The sequence below is a fragment of the Microcaecilia unicolor genome, chromosome 13 (assembly GCF_901765095.1).
Source record: "Microcaecilia unicolor chromosome 13, aMicUni1.1, whole genome shotgun sequence".
Taxonomy (NCBI): Eukaryota; Metazoa; Chordata; class Amphibia; order Gymnophiona; family Siphonopidae; genus Microcaecilia; species Microcaecilia unicolor.
Genome location: NC_044043.1, coordinates 82,819,495 through 82,846,268, shown reverse-complemented (window position 1 = coordinate 82,846,268; position 26,774 = coordinate 82,819,495). Strand labels below are relative to the sequence as shown.

The following is a 26,774-nucleotide window of genomic DNA, read 5'->3' as shown; positions in this document are numbered from 1 at the left end:
CATTTTTTCAGTTTCTGTTGTAGTCTAAACAGAAAGTTATGCGAGTTTGTGAAGGACTTTTTTTAAAGGAATGAATGCTTCTCTGCTCATTCATTATATCTGCTGTTAGGTGAAGAGGAGTGTACAAATCATTTTTTGATTTATAGCACATCATTGGCAGCAAGATCCCCAGAGTCCTCCTCTGATTAATTTGCCTCAGATGAAAGGAAACGGAACAGTGCTTTGAAAACGCTGTTATAAATCAGTGTTAATGTTAATTCATTTGTCACAGATACGCTTAGATTAAAAAATGAATGGCAGACAGGAGATCTAGAAGAAACACTTCTTTACCTGCTCTATTACAATAAATGAGCAACAGGCTACAATAAACTTGAGATTCTCATTTCATTCAATTATTTACACTAACAGGATAACTGAATGTAACTCACCTTTAGCTACAGTTTATTTATTTATTTATTTATTTATTGCATTTGTATCCCACATTATCCCAACTTTTTTGCAGGCTCAATGTGGCTTACAATTCATCGTGGATATGGGCATTGGCGGGGAACATACATTTATTGTTAACAGAATTTTGGGTTAAATGATAGTATTAAAGCAAGAGATAGTAAGAAACATTTCTGGAAGGTCCAAGATTATACAGTTACATGTGTTGATCTTTGTTGTATATCTTGTCGAAGAGAGAGGTTTTCAATAGTTTGCGGAAATTTGTCAGTTCGTAGACCGTTCTCAGGTTGCGTGGCAACGCGTTCCAGAGCTGCGTGCTCGTATAGGAAAAGGTAGATGCGTGCATTGATTTGTATTTCAAGCCTTTGCAATTTGGTGGATGAAGGTTGAGGAAAGTGCGAGACGATTTTTTTGCGTTCCTGGGTGGAAACTCCACCAGGTCTGACATGTAGGCTGGGGCGTCACCATGGATGATTTTATGGACTAAAGTACAGAGTTTAAACATGATGCGTTCTTTGAGTGGGAGCCAGTGTAGTTTTTCTCGTGGGGGTTTTGCACTTTCGTATTTTGGTTTGCCGAATATTAGTCTGGCTGCCGTGTTTTGAGCTGTCTGGAGTTTTTTTGAGTATTTGCTCTTTACAGCCGGCGTAGAGTGAGTTACAGTAGCCCAAGTGGCTGAGTACCAATGATTGTACCAGGTTGCGGAATATATTCCTTGGAAAATATGGTCTAACTCTTTTTAGTTTCCAAATTGAATGGAACATCTTTTTAGTAATGTTTTTCGCATGATTCTCAAGCGTTAGGTGTCGGTCAATGGTAACACTAAGAATTTTTAGGGTATCGGAAACTGGTAGACGTAGTTTGGGTGTGTTGATGGTGGTAAATTTATTCTTATTGTTGAAAAAAGTTGTGAGCCAAATCCAAGCAAATGAAGATAAATAACAAAATAGACACAAGCATGAAAAATTGTCTTATAACATAGATTGTTAATGGTAAACGATAAATGGTGATATAGAAAGACAATTTGGAACACACATTCTTTACGGTTTCTTTGCCTCACATTACATCTGAACCTTGCTTTATGTGGTGGGCCACACTTTCTCTTCTCAGCACAACTGTATTGCTGCTTTGTGTGTAACCCATGGTTTGTTTGAGAACTTGATAGAGTGAGCCCTGGGTAGCAGATCACTAGGGCAGTGACTGGAGGACCCGGGAGGAGCTCAGAGGGTATAAAAAGGGAAACCCTGTGGGAAGGGTTTTGTCTCTGGTTCTGCCTCTTGAAGAAGTAACCAGCTCTGGTGTGGGAGTTAGACGTTACTGTTAGTTCCCCTGCCAGATGACCCACTGCAAGAGAAGGGGAAGTCCTGTAGCATTGTAACCAGTGGGTAGATTACCTGGACAGTAAACTGTTGTATTTCATCAACCAATTGAGGAGTCCGAACTCGGTGGATTGGGGAGTTCAGCCATAACCGGGGCTCGGGTGGAATTGCAGTCTACCCTGGTTGGTAGTGAGACCTTCGGGGTAGCAGCCCGAAGAGAGTATGCAGTTACTGGAATCCTGGCCCAGATGGTATTGAAGTACATTGGGAGTGTGAAATCCGTTCTGGATTCTGACTGAGCTGCAGGACAGGCATGAAGGTTAAGCATGTGTATTAGCCCAGATATATATTATTGCTGATGATCACCTGAAAAGCAATATGAATTACAATTGACTGTAAGAAGACCAGTGCAGTGGAAACCATCAGTTAAGAAGTTAATAAATGTGCCAGTTCTGTGTCGTGTGGTTTCTGAGTGGATGAGCTGACGGGATCAGAGTGAGTAAATAATAAAAACATGCAGTGCCTCTTGAGCAACTTCTAACCTGGGATAGCAGGACTGGGTTATATGTGCTCATTGATTTTTTTTCTTTTCAAATTTGTAGCCTTGAATTTTCTTTGTAATTGAGCATAAAGGGGATGATTCTATAAAGTGGTGCCAACATTTGCATGTACATAACTTACATAATTCATATTTTACAGGTAGGTGTACACATGGATGGGGTCTGGATGGAGCATGGGCAGGGTACACAGCAGTGTTTCCTCTAAGCTGAGCAAGAGTCCTCCAACTGCATTTCTGTTGAGGGGGGGGAGGTGCTTCAATATTGTGTCTTCAGTCACTAGTGACAGGCAGGTTCCCTGGAGTCCTGCAGAGCTTGCCTGTCCCTCACTATTGAAAATGTGATAATGAAACAGCATCACCCACTGGCAGGACTTTAGGTGGAACACTCACGCTTTGCTTAAAGGGAACAGGGGTACATCGTTATCTAAATGATAGAATGCTATAATTTACATGCATTTTTCAGCATTTCAGGCATGAGTGTGCACGCAAGCTCTATGGCTGGCATAAGTGTTTGCACCTAAATTATCGGTGCATATTTTTACCTGTTACACAAGCATTCCATAAAAGAGCATAGACTCTAGTTTCCTATATAGAATAGTAGAGGACTGTGGTAGCCGTGTTAGTCCACTCTTAAGGTTATCAATAGAAATCAAACAAAATAAAACATGGAAAAGAAAATAAGATGATACCTTTTTTATTGGACATAACTTAATACATTTCTTGATTAGCTTTCGAAGGTTGCCCTTCTTCCTCAGATCGGAAATAAGCAAATGTGCTAGCTGACAGTGTATATAAGTGAAAACATTCAAGCATTACTATGACAGTCTGACAGGGTGGGAGGATGGGGGTGGGTAGGAGGTATGCATGGGGACATCAAAGCATATCATTGATATTCTAACAGGGTGGGTGTGGATAGGTGAGGGGAGGGTGATCAACAGAGACATACAGCTTTATGGTTTATAATGGGCTAGGAACCCCAGATCCTTGTTAAGTCCTTTCTGTTGGGTGTTAAAATATTCAATCATTCTGACTTCAAAGGTCTTACGTTCTTGTATGGTTTTAAAGTTACCTTTGAGGATTCTCACTGTGAAGTCACTGGTACAGTGTCCTGGTCCTGTAAAATGTTGACCAACAGGCGTGGGAACCCTGCTGGCACCAGTATTGTTCATATGATGTCTATGTAAATTTATTTTGTTTGATTTCTATATAGAATATACACTCTCTAGATACCTTAATATAGTTGCACTGTTAAAGAATTGCTGTCATAGATTTCTAAAAACTACTCTGGTACTCAAGCCATCCTTCCATTTTTCTACCTGATGCCCCTTTACCCTTCCTTATCACTTTGCCCCGAATCAGTCCCAGACATGCTTAAATTCTGTCATGGATTTGATAGACCAGTGTTGCCATCTGTATATTTGTTAAAATTTGACAAAAGTAACAAACACAAGGGGGGAAGCTCGCTTAAAGTCAGTCCCCACAATATCCTACATCCCCTGAAGAAAGCCCTATGGTGAAACGGGTCCTTTGGGATGGCCTGTTGTGATTACCATATGCAGCTAAGCTCAGCCAGTTAAGTCGAGCTGTACTTCTTACAATTTATCATTTTGTAGTGGGGAAGCGTTTGTTGATTGCTTTCCCTTTCTTTTTCTCTCTCTCTTGATTTTCACACGATGCAATAAGAAAAACTAAAAAAGATTTAAAAGTTTTACACAACCAGTTAGGTTGGTTTGGGGTTTTTGACCGATGAATACACAGAAGTATTGTGACTAGTTTGTTTCAGTTGCTCTAATCTTAGAGCCTAGCGTCACCCTTGTCTGATGAGGTCTTTCCCCCTGTTTTTCACATTTTTTGAGTGGTGTTAATTGATACCAAGCAATAAGCTCGTTTTTGATTATATTGTTAAAATTTGACAAACCATCCCTCAGTTAGCCCATCAAAATAGCGTACTATAAAAAGCTAAACATATAACCAAAGAGTCCCACTACCCCAATGATGTGCTATAAATCAAAAATGGTTTGTACACTCCTCTTCACCTAGCAGCAGATATAATGAATGAGCTATATGCAGAGAAGCATTCATTCCTTTAAAAAAGCCCTTCACAATCTCCAATAACTTTCTGTTTAGACTACAACAGAAACTGAAAAATGAGAAGTAATTTTGGGCTTCAGGCACTAAGAGAGTCAAAATGGAGAACTCCCAGGTGTGTTCTCAAGATATGAACACTGTTTTATCATACCCTTTAACCAGTGGTGTGCTGGAGCGGGCTCTCACGGGCTCGCGAGAGCCGTTTAAGTTTTTAAGAATTTTGGGAGCCGGTTGTTAAAGTAGGCCTCCCCATGGCTACTTTAACAACTGACTCCCAAAATGTGTGCTTGGGCCCCCTCCTGAATTCTCTTTTACTTTGCTGGCAGTGATGCTGGCCCCACCAGCCAAGTAAATAGACTGCTGCTGCTCCCTGCTCCTTGTTTCGGACTCTGAGCATCAGGCTGGGACTTTTCATGCAAGCGCAAGAAGGTTCTATCATGCTGCTCAGAGCCAGAAACAAGCAGCAGAGAATGGTGGCAGTCCATTTATTGGCTGGTGGGGCTCGGCAAAGGTATGCCTTGCGTGCCCGCACAAGGGAGGGGAGAGAGAGGCATGTATTCCACCCTCCCCCCAAATTTCAGGGCAGGCTATGTCCAGAGAGAGAGCCCATTGTTAAAAATTTACCAGCACACCCCTGCCTTTAACCAAGTAGTAGTGAAACGTTTGCATAGGTACTGTGAAAAAGAGTCCCATTACCCCATTCCTCATCCTCCCATTTAGCTAGGAAACACAAATCCTAAAGCTCTCAAATCTACCTTCCATAGCCTTTCAGCCCCCCCAAATCCTATTGTTCCACTGAGAGAACATACAACCCTACCACTCTAAATATCAACTTAAATTCCTATTCAATCTAAATACCAGAACCAAAGCACAAAAAAACGCTTCATAACCTTCAAATTCTATTCACAATATAGAACACAAAGATTAATTATAAATAGAAGGCCAAGCCTGGCCAAACAGCCATACTTTGATCTACTTCCAGAAGGTCAGATGATTCCCGTTATCCAAATGTCCCACAGAATGGAGTTCCACAAATTTGGGTCATAGTAACTAATTGCCCTTTGTCATCTAGTTGTTAAATGTAGTATGAATAAGAAAGAAACTGCAAGTAATGCCTGTTGGGAAGATCTTAACCATCTAGATATGTCATAGCAAATTACTACTCTGTTACAACAGTGTTAGTGCCATTTTGCTTTATCTCATTTCAAAATCTGGCCCCTACTGTTCACAGGCCACAGTGTTGTCATTGTTGTCTTTGAATACAGACGTGATACTGCAATTAATTGTGATCCTGATTGCCACTGTATTATCGTGATGACTGACTTTGATAATGATCACTTGGCTACATAATATTTGTTTCTGAAGTTCCCCGATTGTAAAATGTGTTTGGCCCTCTTTAGATGCAAAACATTATGTACTGTACTTTCTATTGATTATCATCTCTGGCTAAGCTGTCCATTCTGAGTTGAATTTCCAAATGGGACCTAGCACGTAATCTTAATTAGATTTTACTAAACTTCACTGGATGGTGTGCTTAGATAACTCATTTCAAGAATTTTTAATTGCTTTCTAGAGCATTTTGGGATTTGTGATCTTGCTTTTGTTAAAAAAAAAAACAAAACAGCAGGGAGATGGATAGGGAAGTGGGTAGGAAGGGATGGGGAGAGTAGTTGAAGCGAATCTGAGTTATTGGTTGTTGATGTGTTTACTTTGTTATGTATGATTACAATTAAAAATAATAATTTAAAAAACAGCAGAACTGTAAGCCCAGTTTTACATAGATGTTTGAGATAAAAATTGAGATGTACACATTGGATCAGCCACAGTTCTGTGCTTATTTTACAAAAGGCTCTATTAAAAGCCGACCTATTATATAACTTGGTCAGCATTACTTATCTGAGTACTTTCAATGGTCAAACTGGTACCTGGATGGTAACTGGATAAAGTTAGGATTGCTGTTTTGCTCTCCTAACTTTATCCAGGCAGTTACCTGGTTAGCAGAAACTATTACCAGTAACCAGGAAACTTTTGGCGGTGTCCAAGTTGCACCCCAAAATTGTCCTGGCACTACACAGATGGGGGCAATTGTATAAAGGGCGTTAAAGTTAGGCACACAAAAGCTAAATGCTAAGTTGCATTGTATAACTGCAAATGTGTACACCTAATCTGTTGTTAATTACCAGTGTAAATCAGCAATTAGGCACCTAAATTTAGGCACGACCACTTGGCAGATGTAAATGGGCACGCCTAAATGCAGCAGTTAGGCGCTTGACGGTATTCAATAAAGTATACACTTAAATAGAATGCTCATGCCCCACCCATGTGAACCCCCCACCTTTTGCAGGTATGTGTCAGAACACGTAGGCGCCAAGTTATAGAATAGCATCTAACTGTCATTTCATCGCTGTTTTGGCAGCCAGCTTCTGTTGGTGCCTAATTGGTGCCTAACTTTTGAGGCACTATATAGAATTAGGGGGATAGTCTGACTGGATTTTCAGCGGCATTATCTGAATAATGCCACTGAAGATCCAGATATGGATCCAATCAATGGGACCTCTCTGGGTAGGAGCCATTCCTTCCCAGGTAAGTCCTGCTGATTATCCACTCCATAATGTTTTTGTGAAAACAAGCAGTGGTCAAAAATAGATACTGAATAGTAATGAATTGATCCTTACAGAATTCACACCTCAACCCAGTCAGACGTCCTCACGTGCTGCGACTGTCCTATCAAAAATGAAGTAATGGTCATCTATAAAACTGTGGACTTGATATTCAAAGAATTTATGCTCCTACTTTGAGCCTTACGCTCATCAATTGGCCTCTTTGAAAATTTACTAGGACTGAATGTATAAATTTTTATTCAAAATTGCACTAAACTCTTAAATTTAGGAACATAAAATGGGTGACAACATGAGTGGATTTAGGGCAGAGAAAGCAAGTTAGGAGCGTAGTCCAATGAACATTCTTCCTCCTGATTGAAGTAATTTGAAAAAAAGGGAGCGTTTAACCCTTGTTGGGCTTGCAAACTTCGTGCAGCTTGGATTTCATTGAATAAGAATATCATTGTCAGAAGTGAAAAAGTGATTTTTTTTTTCATTTTCATTCTAAGTGCATGCTTTGTGGAATGTTTTTTTCATATTTGTTTTTTCATTATCTTTAACTCCAGTTTGGGGACGTGCATAAGAAATGTTCAGTCTGTTCATCTTTTTTAGTTGAGACTGGTTTTTGAAGTAGTGTTTTTTTTTCTCCCTCGGGAGTTTTTCTTGGCAGTTTATCCGGTCCCTACAGAAGCCAGTGATAAAAGTTAATTTAAGGGTTTCGCGAAAGGTCTATGAGACTCCCTGGACAGTTGAGGCTTCATTTATTTAAATATATAAATTTATAGGGTTCATTCTTATAGCTCTTTCCCAAATGGTGGAGCAGCAAAATATATTTGCTATCCATAGAGTTTTTTTCTAATTCAGTATTAGGGTCATAGATCTAGGTAAATGAATGGCAGGCTTGTATTATGAGCATAACGTTTGTTTCTAAGGGGTCCTTTTACTAAGGTGTGCTGAAAAATGGCTTGTGGCAGTGTAGGCGCGGATTTTGGGTGCACGCCAATCCATTTTTCAGCGTACCTGTAAAAAGGGCCTTTTTAAAATGTTTGCTGAAATTGGATGTGCAACAAAATCAAAATTGCCTTGTGTCCATTTTGGGTCTGCGACCTTGCCATTGACCTAGCGGTAAAGATTCACGCAGTAACTGGGCGGTAATGACCTACACGTGTCAAATGCTACTTGACACGCATCCGATACGCACGTCTAAAAATAAAAAATTATTTTTCGGACGCGTGCCAAAAATGAAATTACAGCAAGAGCCACATGGTAGCCAGGTGGTAACTCCATTTTGGTGCTCATTGGGTGTGCGTAGATGCTTACACGGCTTAGTAAAAGGGCCCCTAAATTAAAATGAATTTTCAGCTGATAGATTATGCTTATAAATTTGGCTGAAAATAGGGCACAAATTTAGGAGCTCAGCTTTTTTTTTTTTTTTTTTTTTAATATTGGGTTCTATGTTCATCATTAAATACCTACAACTGAAGCACTACATGTTAAACTACTTTAGCTCAAAATGATAAACTTGGATCCAGTGTAGCTTTTCTTAAAGTAAACTGCACTCTGGCTTTCTTCAAGCAGAGGGGTAAAAACTTGCAGGCAGCCAGAGCCTGTCATCAACTACCAGTTTCACTGCTCCTGCTGGACACTGGTCAAGCAATGATGTGGAGTGAAACTTGCCAAGGCACCTAAATGACAGTGAAAGAATGAAAATCAGACCAAAGTGGCATTTAATTTTAGAACCCACAGTCACAATAGTAACACTAGGGAGCACACCATGAAACTAATAGGTAACACTTAGAAAACTAATAGAGAAAGTATTTTTTCACTCAACACACAGTTAAGCTGTGGAATTTGTTGCCAGAAGACATGGTGAAAGCAGGGGTTTAAAAGGGTTTAGCCAAGTTCCTGGAAAAAAGAGTAATAAAAATTATTAGCCAGGTAGACTTGGGAAAGTCATTGCTTATCTCTAGATGTAAATAACCAGGAATTGGATTCCTTAGGATCCTGCTTAGTGTATGTAACCTGGATTGGCCACAGTTAAGAAAGAGGTTGCTGGGCTTGATGGACCTTTAGTCTGTCCCAGAATGGCAGTTCTTATGTCCACCCAGACTCTTGGGAATACATCCTCAAACAGCGGCAAACTACATGTATAAGTTTCTTGGCACTGCTTTACCTGCAGAAATTCCCTTGAAAATGGCTGCCGGTGGGTAGAAGATTCTCTTGATATCGTTGAATTTCCTTGCTGATTTGTGTAAGGGTTTTAGACAGATTTGTGTCTTCATCCATTTGGAAGTAATAATGTGAGACTGTGCTCATCTCTGAGTCTTCTTGCCTTCAAGCTGCTTCTGCCTGGTAATATTGTTGACAGATTTTTCTGTAAAGCTATATATAGTCCGTTAGTAATGAATTATGTGAGCAATGAAGATGCTGCAGCTTTGCCTTGTGCTGAGTAAATTACCTAGAGTATTTGGGGAATAGTTTGGTGCACACTAGGGTACTGCTTATTTTTTGCTGATAGAGAAACAGGACAAATACAGAGGATTATACCAGGTGTAATAAAATAGCTAAAGGATGATTATATTGTACTTAAGTTGTAAAGTGGGACAGAAAATAAATAAAGACCAACATCCAGCGATCATTTAACTAATAGAGTTATTTTTTGGCAAGTTAAAACAGTGTAAAAGAGAAAACAGAGTAATATGTGAGATGGTACAACTGTTGGTCATTATTGGGGATGTTTTTAAAACTGCAGGAACTTGAAAGATTTGCACATACGTTGACTTTCAGATGCCTACTCTCCTTTGGAAAGTACTCTGGGAAGCCACAGACACTTCCACCTGCCTTTTTCATTTATGCATGTATGTACTCCTTAGCACTGTTCTGCAAATCCCCACTTACATTTGCAAGGGGGGTGTACACAGGGGGTGTACTTAAGTTCACTAACTTAAGTAAAGTCAGTTCAACAACTTAAGCAAAGTTCAGTTCAAAAGCAAAAAAACAAAACAACATGAGCACATCACCTGTCTCCTTGTAGCACTCCAGCAGCCCTGCAGCAAGCAGGGCTGGCAGTTCACCTCCCACTCCACAGTAACCAAAAACCTGTGGCCTCCCACAACTGCCTTTATGTGCTGGCAAGGTTGGCTTTTGTATTTTCCCAGTCCATGCTGGCTTGCTCCTCTACGCAGGGAAGTCCTGGAAGCAGATCCTTTTCCTGCTCCACATACTCCATAGGTTCTGTTAGCTCTCCACAGACTTTCTCCTCTCCCACACTTCTGAGAGCTTTCAGGAGATCCGCCCTTTCCTCCTCACAGCTGGGAGGCATTTTATATTGATTCCGCAACCACAGAAATTGAGCTTCTTGACTGCAGCTCCCTCTGCTGGTAGCTGGAGTAACTGGCTCCCATTTCTTGGAGTTGCTTCCATTCCTACTAATGTTAGAGGTTCCGTCCATGTTTTTGGGTCCACCCATCTCTTTCAGTCTCCCAAGGGATGCTGAGTATGGTAGTTCTAGGGTTGGCTGCATCTACCTAGGGTCATGTTCACCTGCCTTATCACAAATGCATTGCGATCATCAAATATTGTTTAAGCTTTCTTGCTTTTGGCTGATTGCTAAATAGATATGCCAGTATTAAATGGTAAGTAGTAAGTAGAGGGGTCACATGGGAAAACCGATTGGCATGACAGCAGAGCCTTATAGCACAATTCTGAAGTGTCTGTAATCATTTCAGGAGAGAGTGAGAGATACCAGCATAAATAATGTTGCAGTAATCCAGTCTGGACATGAACAGAGCAAGAGCAGAGAATGAAAAGTTATGGTCAAACAGATAGTTGATGTATAAAAAATCCTGAGTTGCATAAAGCCGAAACCTGAGGCGCAAAAGATAACCGAGAATCAAATAAGATGCCCAAGTAGCAAAATGAGTTGACTGGCATAATTGACAAACCCAAAAGATTCAGAGCTGATAAAGCATGGGGAAGAGAAACCTGCAAGCCAAAACGCAACAGTTTTTTCAGGGTTCAAAACCAAGTGATTATCAAACAACCAACGGGCGACTTTATCTAAACAGATCTGTAATGGAGTTTAGTCCGGATTGGCTGGATGTGAATGAAAGAACAGAAGAATGTCATCGGCGTAAATGTGGAAAGAGATTGCAGTGACCTGAATCAAAGCTGCCAAGGGACTTAGGAAAAGATTAAATAGAAGAGGGGAAAGAATGGAGTCCTGTGGGACCATGCAATATAATTGTTGAGTGGAGGAAATGGCTGTAGATGTAGAGACTATAAAAGTCCTGTCATGCTGAAAAGATTGGAACTGATAGTACAACATCTGAGAGTCCATAACCAGAAAGGCGCGCCAGTAAAACAGAATGATCAATGAGATCAAATGCTGCAGGAGTGATCCGATTCTAGTCCAGGTGTGAATTAACATTACTAAAGACTACTATTGTGTGCTCAAAAACCTGATTGATGGGGATGCAAGGCAAGGGTCTGTTCAACAAAGACTTAGTTGGAGAAATACTACCTTTTCAGTTATTTTAGAGAGAATACATAAATTCAAAACAGGCCTATAGTGTTCTGGTAAACTCAGGTCTAATGGTTGTTTCTTAAGAATTGGTTTAAGGATAGCCCACTTCCATTGAGGTGGTACCAAACCAGAAGCCAGACTAAGGTTAACCATAGAGAGGACACACTCTAATTCAGGTAGTTTAATCCAAGAAGATGGTATAACATCTAAACTACAAGTTGTGAGCTGCATTGAAGTAAGAACTTTGTCTAGTGAGGTGGGTGAAATGATGTCAGTTTCACAGCGCCTATCAAAATTGGGTCATCAGTCTTCAGTTGGATAGAGGGGCAACATGATAAAGGACTAGGTGTTAAAGTCTGAGGAGCCTGAAGATGACTGAGAAAAGGTGCCTGAAGCAGAGCGATCTTAGAGGTAAAATACTGTGCAAGGCTATCTGCAGAAGGATTCAGGCTTACAGAAGATTGCGGGGTAGAGTCGGTCAAGGAACGGAAGATGAGTAGAGTTCACTTGTCGGCTAGAGTAAAAACTTTTCTTAGCCTGCTTCAAATGGTAATTATAATTGTGTTGACATGCCTTACAGAGTTGAAGGGCAGAGGAATCACATTGGGCCCTCTAAAGTCTTTCCGCCCGATGGACCTGGCACTTAAGAAGTTTCAGACTACTACAATACCGTGGCTGTCTAAGTGACTGACAGTCGAGGTAGGAGCAGTTTTATTCGTAGTGTCAGAAAGAACATCATTCCAGTGCTGAACTTGGTCAACAAGGGATCTAGACTTAAAATCCTTGGGGAGTAGAATAGAAAGAGCTGGAAATGTAGGTGAGTCAATAAAATGAGTGCGCCTAGAGCACCTTGATGGCAAAACAACAGACTGAAGAGGAAGGAACAGACAGGGAAAAAGAGTACTGTAAAGTGGTCAGACCATGTGTCACGAAATGCCTAGCACCTGCTTGGGGTTAACCCTGAGGCCACCTGATCTGTCCTCAGCACTTTCTCAGGCCTCCTGCACCTGGGCACATGCACTATACTAGCACCCTCCTTCCACCAACTGGGTCCCACTTGCCTCTGGGCTAGTTTCCCACTCTCAGGTTATTCCCCTGTGATTTCTAGGACACTGGGGCCGCACTCCAGGGGTCCCACAGTTCCTGGAAAGCACCCACAGACCCAAAAACACAAACCAGGATTCTTAGTTTAGGATAGCAGCGTCAATAAACTGATAATGTTTATTGTCACAGAATTGACCAGTGAACAGAAAACTACCTAGGTATTAAATGTTTAGATAGTTTTATAATTGATAAAACTATCTAAATGTTTGTTTACTACCTAGGTAGTACCTGGGGAGTTCAGGAAATGTAGCTGCTCACAGGTTATAAAGTATAACTGCTCACATGGCCTCAGTAAAAAGATCTTTCTCTCTCCGCTCCCTGACTCAGACTGGGGAAAATCCAGTACCTCCTGGCTAGATTTGAACTCCAGGGCCAATCAAAGCCCAGAGCTCCAAATTTAAAAGTATTTGGCAATGGTACTGCAAATTGCCTTTCCACAAGTTTAAACTGGGAAAGAGAGTCTTTTTTTTTTTCCTGCAACAGCTTTAAAACACAAAACAATTGCCATCTGCTGGCCAATTAGGAGAAATACACTTCATGAAATAATTAATACAGTTAACAGGCTTAGAGACCCACTGTTTTGTCACACTTCAAAACTGGAATAGTACGAAGCTGTGAATGAGTGAGACAACACAAATCCAAGGTATGGCCTGCTTGGTGGGTGGGCACAGAAACCCATTGATCAATCTCAAAATCCAAAATGAGAGAAATGGAATAACCGTTGGGCGAGAGGGAACATAGACATGAATATTGAAGTCCCCTAGAACCAGAATATTAGGGTTCCTAACAATGGCAAGAGCTGGGACCTGGTTACGAAGACGCCATTGGTCTGTTGAAAGAGAAGGGGGGGGGGCAGTAAAAAAAGGGAAAGGTACAAGGAACATGGGGAAGAAATCTAACTTTCAGTGATTCTGGGTAGGATAATGCTTTTGGCAGTTCCTGAACATTTAAGGGCTCTTTTTCTAAGCCACGTAAGTATCTATGTGCGCCCAATGCACGCCAGAATGGAGTTACTGCACGGCTACTGTGTGGCTCTTGCGGTAATTTCATTTTTGGCGCACATCCAATAAATAATTTTTCTTTTCGGCCGCGCGTATCGGATGTTCAGGTAGGTCATTATCTCCCGGTTACCGCATGAGACTTTACCACTAGGTCAATGGCTTGCAGTAAGGGTGCAGACCCAAAATGGACACGCGGCAATTTTGATTTTGCTGCACGTCCATTTTTGGCAAAAATTTTAAAAAGGCCTTTTTTTTACAGGTGCGCTGAAGAATAGATTGGCTCACCCAAAACCCACGCCTACACTACCGCAAGCCATTTTTCAGCACACCTTAGTAAAAGAACCCCTTAATTTGGTGGAATAAATAATCACCAATTCACCACTCTGTTTGTCTAATCTTGATTGGGATATCACTTCATACCCAGTGGGAAGGCATTGTAAAAGGATGTGTTCTTTATCTCTCTTCAGCCAAGTCTTGGTCAGGCACAAAAGGTGGAGACCCTGAGATTCAATTAAATCCTTCACTAGAGCAGCATGTGATTTGAGGAATCTACAGTTCAGCATTGCTACTATTAGGGGGGAAGAAAGATGGCATAGGGGTGGCATGCAATGGGAGGGAACTTAGGTGATGAACACGGGAAGAATGGAGAGACTGGGACATAACTGCCAATTTTTGGCACCAATCACCTGGGTAAATGCTACTATTCTGTGAACTAGGCGCACTGTTGGTGCCTAAATTTAGAAGCCAGCTTATAGGATTACCTTGTAAAAATTCACGTTATTTACTGACTCCCTATTGTATTAATCCCAAACAGTCTTCTGTAAGTCCTAGGCATTTTTCCCTATTTTGGTAGCTCTTCCTTTCGTTTTAGCATGAGCACCCCAAATAGTCAAAAGTGCAAAGGGGACATATTGGAGAGAGGTGTGACCAGCAGAAGAAAGGAGGTTTTAATGCCCCTGTATAAGACGTTGGTGAGGCCCCACCTGGAGTATTGTGTTCAGTTTTGGAGGCCGTACCTTGCGAAGGATGTTAAAAAAATGGAAGCGGTGCAAAGAAAAGCTACGAGGATGGTATGGGAGTTGCGTTCCAAGACGTATGAAGAGAGACTTGCTGACCTGAACATGTATACTCTGGAGGAACAGGGGTGATATGATACAGACGTTCAAATATTTGAAAGGTATTAATCCGCAAACGAATCTTTTCCGGAGATGGGAAGGCGGTAGAACGAGAGGACATGAAATGAGATTGAAAGGGGGCAGACTCAGGAAAGATGTCAGGAAGTATTTCTTCACGGAGAGGGTGGTGAACGCTTGGAATGCCCTCCCGCGGGAAGTGGTGGACATGAAAACGGTAACGGAATTCAAACATGCGTGGGATAGGCATAAAGGAATCCTGTGCAGAAGGAATGGATCCACAGAAGCTTAGCTGAAATTGGGTGGCGGGGGGAAGAGGGGTTGGTGGTTGAGAGGCTAGGATAGGGGAGGGCAGACTTATACGGGGTCTGTGCCAGAGCCGATGATGGGAGGTGGGACTGGTGGTTGGGAGGCGGGAAATACTGCTGGACAGACTTATACGATCTGTGCCCTGAAGAAGACAGGTACAAATCAAGGTAAGGTATACACATATGAGTTTATCGTGGGCAGACTAGATGGACCGTGCAGGTCTTTTTCTGCCGTCATCTACTATGTTACTGTGTAAGATCACTTAACGAGCACAGCTTTTCCCATTTATCTCCTTAATGCTGTTGAAATGAACAAAGAATGAAAGCAGAGTCATTACACCTTGAGCTTGTAATTGATGCTGTCCTACTTCATTTTGTTTCCAACATAATTTATTTTTTTTACTTTCTTTAGGAAAAATGTTGATGGATTAGGGCATGTATGTAATAGCGTAATTTCTCTGTGCATTACCTAGAAAGATGGCTTGTCCTTTTGTTTTTCTCTGGTATGAACATTATCTCCGCTAAAGTTAAAAAAAAAAAAAAAAAAGGGAAACGATGACAGATGTTCTTCCGACTTCAGGTGTTTAGCCATTATTTTTTTTATTTGCCTTCATGATGTAGGGATTTTGTGCTGTATTTATGATGGTTCCTAATGAGTATTAATACCTACTCTCATTCTTATAAGCAAGCTGCAATTTATAACATTGAAACTTACAGTCACTTTTTTGTGCCAGCCTCACCACTTATCAAAATATAAATCCTATTTTTCTGTACTCAAATTATTTTCCATAATGAAGTAGCACCGCAGTGCATTGTAAAAATTGTACTTGCTTCTCACATATTATAAGATGCTGTACACTGCTGAATTGATTTAAAGTGGATTTGGAGCTCATTTCATATTGGTATGGCCCTTCAGTTGAAATGCAGACTAGAATATGAATACCAATTTACAAAAAAAAAAAGAAAAAAAACAAGAAAGTCAGAGCTGTATCAATCAGTGAGTTCTAAGTGGGAATGATGCATAAACCTTAATATTTGATGTTTGAGCAAGTCCAGTTTGACAGTGCTGTATACATGCTACCATATGGGAGACTTGGGTTCAAATCCTGAGCCTGGCTTTTTCTCAGATCATTCAAGGGCTAGGAATCTTGTGGTGACAGTAGGGGTAATATTCAGCCTTTGGCAGTCAGCATTAGCTACAGATATTAAATGCCAAGCCGAGTACTGGCTCTGGCACGGAATATTGGGGGCTAATTTAAGCAAGGCTGGCTGCCAGAGCTTATGTGGGTCCTGGCTGATATTCAGCACCGACATCCACATAGCTAAGCAGACCACCATGGATATGAAGTAGTCTTGTGGAGGGCTATCTAGACCGGGGTAGGGGGTAGGGTTACCATATTTGCCGTGTCAGAAAAAGAGGACACAAAATTCAGCCCCACCCTGCCATGCCTCCTACACTGCCCCCACCACACCCCTACCCCATCCCAACCACACCCCTGTGCCACACAGTCACCACACCTTGACCCCTCCCCCCCAAAGAAAGCCAGATTCTACAAACTAGAGCACCAGGGCACATTAAGGTATGTGAGGGGAGGGCACCCTGAGGCTTACCTACTTGCAAGCCAGCCTGCCCACAATCCTAGACAAATGGGCAGGCTGAAAAAACCTGCCCAGATGCCCTGAGGTGCCCACAAAATGAGGACATGTCCGGGTAAGCTTGGACATATGGTAAGCCTAGATGGACGTGTTATAGATGTTCTGGGGGGGGGGGGGAGGGGTTGTGAATGTTGTGGTCTGAGGGGAGGGGGAAGGGAAGGAAGGGGCCTGCATCAGGGGGTGGGAGGTAAAACAGCTTTTGAGCTGTCCTAAATTCACCCGCTTGGCTACATGGGTGTTGGCACTGAATATTTCCGGTGCCTGCATAATTGCTGGCTCCTCCGCCTGTACCACCTATTACCTGCTCATTTTTTGTGGACGGTCAGAGCCTATATTCAGTGGTACTGCCCAGAGGGAGTGTTCAGAGTCCTCTGTCTAGGATGGGAGGGGAGTTTCAGCCGCTGTCCAAGGGCAAGCTTAGGATGCACACACCTGGTGAGTTGTGGAGGGAGCCATGTTCAACAAAAGATGGAAGCAGTTGATGGGGGATGATGGAGGTAGAGAGCTAACAATGGGGAAAATCTGAGGTAGTTGCAAATGAAGTCACTTGGTGCTGTGGTCTACTTAAACTGGACTGGAAGAACAAATGAGAGGAGAAAATTGTTGGGTCACAAATGAGTCAGCGCCACTTGATTCATTAAGTTGGCTATTGTTGTTAGTGATTGGCTGTTATGAGCATTTACATGAAAAAGCAAATATTTTATTAGGAGTACTAGAAAGATTAGCAAAGAAGCCACAGCTGATATCGTTTGTATTGAAGTAAACACATTTGGGGGTCGATATTCAGTGTGGTTTAAGCGGGCAGGACAGTACCACTGAATATCAGCACAGACTTCACTATCAAAATCTGGCTAATGCTGGGATTGTTCGGGGATAGAGCTGATACTTATGCGAACATGTACCATATTCAGTGCCAGCACCAGCATAGCTATGCAGCCAGATAGGACTGCAGAAAAGGCTATCCTATCTTCCACTGCTTAACTATGTGGGTGCTGGCACTGAATATTGGCTGGCATACACAGCTTCCAGGTAGGGTTACCATATGGCTCCAGAAAAAGGAGGACGGATTGAGCCAGCCGGGTTTTACTTCCATTGCTTTCAATGGAAAGCAATGGAAGTAAAACCTGGCTGGCTCAATCCGTCCTCCTTTTTCTGGAGCCATATGGTAACCCTACTTCCAGGTCACCTTTCCGATCCAACTCAATTCTTTTTTGATCCCCTCATGATGTTCTCCATCCTTCCCTTCTCTGACTTCCTGATCCGATCCCCCTTTCCGATCACCCCATTTTGAGTCCCAGTCTCCTCCCCCTCTTTTCAGTACCCCCCCCCCCCCCAGGCTCCCTGATCAGATGCCCCCTTTCTGATCGTCCCGTTTGGAGTTCCAATCCCCTCCTCTTCTGGCTTCCCAATCTGATCCCCCGCACTCTGTTTCCCAACCACCATAATTCCCTTACCCCCAGACACTCCCAGGATTTACCCAGAGGTGATCCCTGGGGTCTAGTGCGACGGGGTTATGGTCTGCAATATGTCTTTGGCTGTCATGACAAATCAGCAACTCTGGTTACAACATTGGGTAGTGGTTGCAGTGTGAAAGTCACATGTGCAACAATCTCTTAAACAAATTCTTATAAATTGCCACAACCTGCAAAGAATTCTGTTTTTGAACTATCAATATAGCTGTTAGAACACTGTAATACTAAATATTCAAATTAGATTATATACGTTATTACCTGCCCACCTCTGAATTTTCAAGCATAGGATGGGATCATTTTAATTACCTGACAACATCAATTAATTTTCTGTCAGAGGATTGCATAAGTTCAGGATTTTGATTCAGTTAAGTCTCTCTTGATGTAAAATGACATGCAGGAATGTAATTGTGGAGGAAATAGTCCAAGTGATTTCACAGCTAAGTGGCCAGACTCCTGGTGTATGCACACTGGGTCCTGAGGAGGAGGGGGCCCTGTGTTCCCTGAGGACTGTTGTTGCTGTGATTGAGCTAGATGGGAGGAGGTTCCATAGAATTTGAAAGCCCAAAAGATTGGACTGAAACAGGCTTTCCAAAGTATCTGTGCATTGATATTAGCTGTATCAGCTCTTTGAACAGCTGTCTAGATAGTAGCAGCTGGAAAGAACTTGTGTGTGGCTACAGAGCTTGAACAATCTAAAGGAGGTTTGAAATTATTAGAAACTAGAGTAAACAAAAATGGAATGCCAGAGAGTGAAGGAGTTTCACAATAGGGAATTGTAAGATTCAACCCTTTTTGTAATGAAGTATTTGGAGACATCGTGCTTCTGTACAATATATGTTTTCACTGTCACAAAAGCATTCAATGCATTCATAAAATCCAGCATATTGAGTTCAAATAGTCTATAACTTCTGCAAAAATAATTCCCAATTTTATTTTAACATTGGAGAATCATTTTCAGATTATACTTTCCAAATGTTAGGACGTATCACAAAATGAAATGACTCGATTTTTTAAAATGTTTGTGTTTATCACATTTGTAGTGTAGAAAGGCTCCTGTTTACAAAAGTGCAGTAAGATTTTACAGCTAACTTTGTTCTTAGCAGTTTCCCATTCAGTTAGCACAGATTTTTTTTAGCATCTATTAACTGCATCGCATATAAAGCGATTCCCTTAACTGCAGCTGTTCAGGTGATGTTAACCTTGTTGTGTTATCTGCCGTATTAATGACCTCTGTTTTAACACAGTAAGATGCAGTCCTCATCCATTCTACGCCCTATTCTGTTTTAAATGTTAATGTGACCGATAAACTCATGTTAACTGCTAAGTTGCCACGTTAATAGCTATAGCTGCTTATTAAATAGGTCTCTAAATGTGAAGCTGTCTTTTTCTGATCTTTAATATTGTCCTGATTAAAGAGGTAATTCTGTAAAGAGAGCATTTAGAGTTAAACAGCATATTCACTTGTGAGCTGTAGAATACCAGTGTCAAGTCAAATTTCAGGGGAAGGATTGTATTTCCATACAGACTTCACTCCTGGAGGAGTTGTTACAGACTCAGTGATGGAATATTTTCCTTAGCATTTAATTTATATTAGGACTTAATTAGGGTGATTAGTTGGAATGTTGCCTTTTCCCCCTGCTGGATTAAATATTTGTTTTTGTTTTGCTTTTTCCTTTTTTGTTTCACTCCTCCCACTTTTCTATTTATAACTTGACTAGGCCAGGATGTTTTTCTTTATTTCTGTAACCTTGAATTATGTATCGGTTTTGATATGTTGGTCCTGCCCTAATGTTTGTTGATTTATGTAAAGAAAAAAAAAGGAATACTAGCATTTACTCACTTATATGCACACCATAAACATGTAAATGCCTAGTAAATGACTTATGCACTATTCTGTAGCTAAGAACATGAGCATTGCTATAAAGAGACAGACCAAAGGTCCATCAAGCCCAATATCTTTGATTTGTACTCTACTATTATTATTATTAACATTTGTATAGCGCTACCAGATGCACGCAGCGCTGAACACCTGACATAGACAGTCCCTGCTCAATAGAGCTTTAAATCTAAAAATAATACAGACAGACAAGACAATTAAGGGCGAGGGGAAGTACTGGGTGAGAAGGAACAAGGGGAGGCAATTGAGTAGTGGCTAGGAGCCAAAAGCAGTGGTGAAAAGGTGGGTTTTCAGCATAGATTTGAAAACAGGTAGAGATGGAGCTAGACGTACAGGCTCAGGAAGTTTATTCCAGGCATAAGGAGCCGCGAGGGAAAAGGAACGAAGCCTGGAGTTAGCAGTGGAGGAGAAGGGGGACGACAAGAGAGATTTGTCCAGTGAGCGGAGATCACGGGTAGGAATGTAGGGAGAGATGAGAGTGGCGAGGTAATGGGGGGCTGCAGAATGGATGCACTTAAAGGTCAGTAAGAGAAGTTCGAATTGTATGCGGAAGCGGACGGGGAGCCAGTGGATTGACTTGAGGAGTGGGCTAGTGTGGGTATAACGATTTTGGTGAAAAATAAGTCGTGCCGCATAATTTTACCTACCTATTATATGTTTTTAGTGTGTCTAAATGTACACATGGCCAAGGCTGACTTAGCTAGTATTCTGATATTGAATCTGGACATCCAGATGCCATTATACTGCAACTTGCTCCTCACCGGCCTCCCACTCAGCCATCTATCCCCCCTTCAATCCATTCAGAACTCTGCCGCACGTCTTATATTCCGCCAGAACCGATATACTCATATCACCCCTCTCCTCAAGTCGCTTCACTGGCTTCCGATCAGATACCGCATCCAATTCAAGCTTCTCCTCCTTACTTACAAGTGCACCCGGTCTGCTGCTCCACAATACCTCTCTACTCTCATCCCCCCCCCCCCCCTACGTTCCTGCCCGCAACCTCCGCTCACACGACAAATCCCTCCTCTCAGTACCCTTCTCCACCATTGCCAACTCCAGGCTCCGCTCATTTTGCCTTGCCTCACCCTATGCCTGGAACAATCTTCCTGAATCCCTACGCCAAGCCCCCTCCCTACCCATCTTCAAATCCTTGCTTAAAGCTCACCTCTTCAATGCTGCATTCGGAACCTAACCTTTCGAACATATAGGTTGCCCCAATCTGTCTGACCTTTCAGATTAACTGTACATTTGTCTTTTAGATTGTAAGCTCTTCGAGCAGGGACTGTCCTTCCATGTTAAATTGTACAGCGCTGCGTAACCCTAGTAGCGCTTTAGAAATGTTAATAGTAGTAGTAGTAGCATTATAGAATTAATGTCCAATGTGCAGCATTGAGGCACCTGACTTGTGCACCTGATTAGAGAATTGCCTTCTTTGGCACCTGTCATGTTAAGAGCATCTGTAGAAAGCAGGCATCAAAGTACTCCCACATTGTTCATCATTATAACAAAAATAAAAGAATTAGTTTGTAAAGAGCAGAAGATGTTACCTGTATTTTCATGACCATGGTGGTCAATTTTGATGTTCGGTTTGTTTAAGAGTTCAGATAAGCCGTTTTGAAATAGATAAACTAATTGCATTTCAGACCCCCCCCCCCCCTCCCAATAATCAAAAATTGACTGTAAACATAGTTTTATTTATTTTTTTTATTTCTGCCAATGAAAAGGTACTGAAGGAAATGACAGGCCTATATATTCTGCTATTATGAATTGTACAGTTACTGTAAAATAGAAAGAAATGTAGGGGAGTGTAGTAACAAGTATTCACTGAAGGCCATTGCAGGCATACAGGAGGGGGGTCTGTGCAGAAATGAAATGGTCATGTAGAAGTCTGGCCAAAGCTTTTGATCTGTTGCTAAAATTATCTTGGCAATTCCAGCCACAGAAACCTCTTCTAAATTTGTGTTCTTATTAGCTGGTTGTACAGTTGAGGATTGGCAGACTCAGTTAAACATGGAGACAGTGAATGATTGACTGTTTCTTCATGGATTGCAAAAAATGAACTATTCTATTATTATTATATTAGTTAAAAAAGGCCCGTTTCTGTATTTAATGAAACGGGTGCTAGCAAGCTTTTCCTCGGAGTGTGTATGTTTGAAAGAGAGTGTGTGTGAGAGTGACTGTGTGTGAGAGAGTGAATATGCGAGTGTGTGTGTGTAACAGAGAGAGTGTGTGCCAGGGTCCCCCCTCCCTCTGAGTTTCACGGTTGTCCCCCTCCCTCTGAATGTCAGGGTTGTCCCCCTCCCCCTGAGTGTCAGGGTTGTCCCCCTCCCAGTTTCAGGCCCCCTCGCTACTACTCACGCGGCGCCAGCTCCCATTTCCGGCCACTGCTGCTTCTCCTGTTGAGCAGCAGCGGCCGCTACAAAAACAAAACAACCGGAAATGTTTTTAAAAAGCGAGTGCGGCACCGCAGGCAGCCATCAGGCATTGGCTGTCGGCTCTGCAGCCACTCTTCTCGCCTCTCACGTAGCTGTGCTCCTCCAGGGTCGTCCTCCAGGGGCAGTGACGTGAGAGGCGAGAGGATCGGCTGCAGAGCTGACAGCCAGCTGTGAGTGACATCAGCCTGGCTAAGGAGCCTAGCTCAGCAACGCTGAAGGAGCCACGGACACAGGCAATTCATTAGAACGTTGGTGGTGAGAATTATTATATAGGAAGTGTTTTATTATCTGTATTAAGTATTGTTTCACTTTCAGTATTAAATATTATTATTTGTCTTTTAAACTATAGGCCTAAAATGTTTTCCACTTTGATCGGAGAGACGCAAGGAAGAAAATTAGACTGTGGGGATGGTGAGGGGACAGGGATGGAGAATTCAGGGATGGTGAGGGGATGCGGTTACAAAGTCTGCTTGACCGCGGGGATGAGATGGGAATGGGAAAAAATCTTTTGTTGCAGGGACAGAATGGGGATGAATCTTTGTTCCCGCGTCACTCTCTAGTGAGAATCAATCACAGTTCCCCTGGTTCTTAGACCACTGCACCATCCACCATCTCCACCAGGTCAAATTCAGCCAGTGGTATTAGCAGCTTTGGAAATGCTTACCACCATTGGCTGAATATCACAGAAGGTGGAGGGGAGAAGACCAACATTTATGCATGTTGTTCATGCCTAAAACTAGGTGCCACCTTATAAAATTTATTCAAATTATCCATAGAAAAGACTGTTTTAGTCCACTATAAGCAGATATCATACATAATCATATAATTTCGTATGATTTAACCTGACAAGCTTTGTGCTGATGACGGAGAGTGATTGTGTACAATTTGTTGTGATATATATTTTATTTGCTAGGCAGAGAGATTCCATTTTACTTACAAAAATGGGTTAAATGTTACATATACAAGATCATCAGGAACCAAATTTCTATTTGTATTGTAATGTATGACATTAACCAACTTCTCCACGAGTTTTTGACCTTTGTTTTCTTTATATTGTCCTACAGATTTTTAAAAGATTAATAATTTGAATAGGTGAATGATTAAAAAAAGGTTATCTCTGAATTACTGTAATACCTAATTGCCTTCTTTCCAGGTGTAACCATGAAGGCTATGGATGAAGTAGCTGGAATCGTAGCTGCTCGCCACTGTAAAACTAATATTGTTACAGCTTCTGTGGATGCTATCAACTTCCATCGCAAGATCAAAAAAGGTATCGTAAATATAAGCAAAAAACGGGCAGATTAAAAGAAATGAATTTAGGGTTCAACATTTTCAACAAATTGCTCCATTCTGTTTATAGGTTTAAACTTTATTGAATTTGAATGGAGATTGCATGATTGATCCCATCATTGAGAGTTTAGTGAAGAAATGGATATTATGTGCTGGTAGATCCTCAGCTTAATTGGCAGTTAGCATTCAGGTGAAGCCAGGCTTGGGAGAGAAATTTCTGGGTTCTTGAGGGGTCAGTCAAGGTGTTAGCTAATGAGAAGGTTCCCCATGGCACTCAAGAGTCTGTTTAGCCATCAAGGCAGCACTGTGAATAAAATGGAATCTTCAAAACAACAAAGAAGTGGGTAAAAAACCAGGAGTCCCAGAGACTGGATCACAGTGAAGATGAACCAAATTTTATTAAACAGTATAGTGACTCGACACAACGTTGTGTTTCGGCACAGCTCAGACGCTCACGCGAGTGATCCGGCTAACGCTTTAGAACAAAGGTCTTTTTTAAGACCATTACAATACAGACTGCATTTTCCAGCATTACTAACTCTGGATCATCGTCATTGTTCTCTACTCAAGTATTTAGACCCCTGATGTAGGCCTCTTGGCCGAAACACAACGTTGTGTCGCGTCAATATACTGTTTAATAAAATTTGGTTCATCTTCACTGTGATCCAGTCTCTGGGACTCCTGGTTTTTTACCCACTTCTTTGTTGTTTTGTGATTATCCGTGGGACTTCTTTGAGTTCTCCACGTTTGTGGATTCTCTACTAAAATGGAATCTTCACCATGTGCTGTTAGTTCCTGCTTAGTGTTACTGCAGCTTAATCTGCTCCATGGAAGATGTACCATTCTTATTGGTGTATTTAATCCAACCATGCTGGCCTTTGATGAAATCAAAGATAAGCTCTGTGAGCTTCAGTATAAAATAATTTTTCTTGTACCTAGCAAACACAAGCTGTTTGTATGTGTTGGATGGGATTACAACATTTTGGCAAAGTACTAAAGCACTAGTTTTGCTGTTTATAACAGTATTTGTTGACATATTTTATGAGCCCTTTGGTGATAGAGACACAGAGTGAGCATATATTTTTATTTTTCTGCTTTTATTTGAGCTGACATTGAGAAAGAAGCATGCTAGGAGAATTCACTCCGTTCAGTGTCAGGGATTTATGATGTTATGAAAGTGATTCTGGATATCGGGAAAGGGTAAAAGGAAGCCAAGGTCCAAATTCTACTAACCCTGCTTGAGGCCTTGGGAAAGTCACTTCACCCTTTATTGCTTCAGATGCAAACTTAGTAAAGTGCATTAACACAATTTAACACATGTTGTTTAACACACATCCCATTATTGTCAATAGGGTCTATTTAACTAATTTCATACATAACTCACATTAACGCGTGTTAGTAAGTCTAACAGTTAGATTGTAAACCCTTTGGGACAAGAAAGTACCCCAGTATTCTGTTGTCACTTGCACTCTTTTTTCCCCCACCCCATTCTCTCACCTGAATATAACTCTGCTCATTAGTTTTGATGCTGAAAAGGCCTTTAAGTGGGTGGAGTGGGTGGAGAGGAAAACGGTAACGGAATTCAAACATGCGTGGGATAAACATAAAGGAATCCTGTTCAGAAGAAATGGATCCTCAGGAGCTTAGCCGAGATTGGGTGGCGGAGCTGGTGGTTGGGTGGCGGGGATAGTGGCCAGACTTATATGGTCTGTGCCAGAGCCGGTGGCGGGGATAGTGCTGGCCAGACTTATGCGGTCTGTGCCAGAGCCAGTGGTGGGAGGCGGGGATAGTGCTGGGCAGACTTGTACGGTCTGTGCCCTGGAGGTGACAGTTGCAAATCAAGGTAAGATATATGCGGAGAGTAGCGCATGTGGGTTTATCTTGTTGGGCAGACTGGATGGACCATGCAGGTCTTTTTCTGCCGTCATCTACTATGTTACTATGTTCCTCTTTGGCGTTCTGAAAACCTATGGGATTGGATGGTTTCTTTTTTCAGGCTGTACAAACATTATATTATGCTCCCAGCTCTTCTTTCCCAGTGCTATTGGAGAGCCTCCGTGAATATGGAGACTTCTCAGGTTTCCAACCCAACTGGCAAGTAGTGATTCTTTGAGGCGGAGTTGGGGATCCTCTTTCCCGCTGAAGTGGGTGACTGGATCGTTTCGTTATTTGGGAGTCCAGCTGTCCATTGATACTAAATGCTCTATATATTAAACATAGATACGCAAGAACAATTCAATCAATGGATTAATTTGCCCCCGTCATTGTTTGGCAAGATCCATCTTTATCATATGGTGATATTTCCCCGGTGGTTATATGTCTTACAGTCTTTACATTTTGGGCTATTATGTTGTGATATTAAAGCATTACAGGTCTTTTTCTGTGGGGTGGTAAAAAGCCTAAATTACAATGGCACTATCTTTTGGCTCCCTGGAGTCTGGGAGGGGTAGGCATGCCAGATTTAAAGAAGTATAACTAGGCCTGCTTATTGCATCATCTGCAGGATTGGATGCTCGATACCTCTACGTTTATGGATTTATCTATATCCTTCATGTGCACCTTGTGCTACTGCCTTTTCAGATATGTAGAAGCCTACTATTCCATTCTCTGTGGGTCTTATGGAGGGCAGTGCTGCCATACTGCAATTGGGAGGTTCATAGTAGCGTTTTCCTTCATTGGAGGGAAATGCTGAATTTCAACCCGGTTTGGATAAAGTCATTTTTAAGCACTGCAAGAAACTGGGTATCTTTCTGTTGGAACATCTGGTTAAAGAGAATGGAACTTTTCTTTTTTTTTTTCCCAGATTGCAGCATAGATGTGTCCTGGGCTCTGCAGATAGATTTGCCTATCTTCAATTATCCCACTACTTGGATACTTTGCCTAGAGGCAGTCTTTCCTTGTGGTTTGGGATCCAACTACGAGAACTTTTAGAGGGGG

At 41.8% G+C, this 26,774-nt stretch overlaps 1 protein-coding gene across 2 annotated transcripts in view; it reads left to right on the top strand.

Moving 5' to 3' along the window:
• Positions 1-26,774, top strand: part of ACOT7 (acyl-CoA thioesterase 7) — a 204,934-nt gene that overhangs the window by 130,001 nt on the left and 48,159 nt on the right. For both annotated transcript variants that reach the window (XM_030185905.1, XM_030185904.1), the window contains one exon: positions 23,701-23,817. In XM_030185905.1, the coding sequence (XP_030041765.1) occupies positions 23,701-23,817 (117 nt within the window). The remainder of the gene's footprint in view (positions 1-23,700; positions 23,818-26,774) is intronic.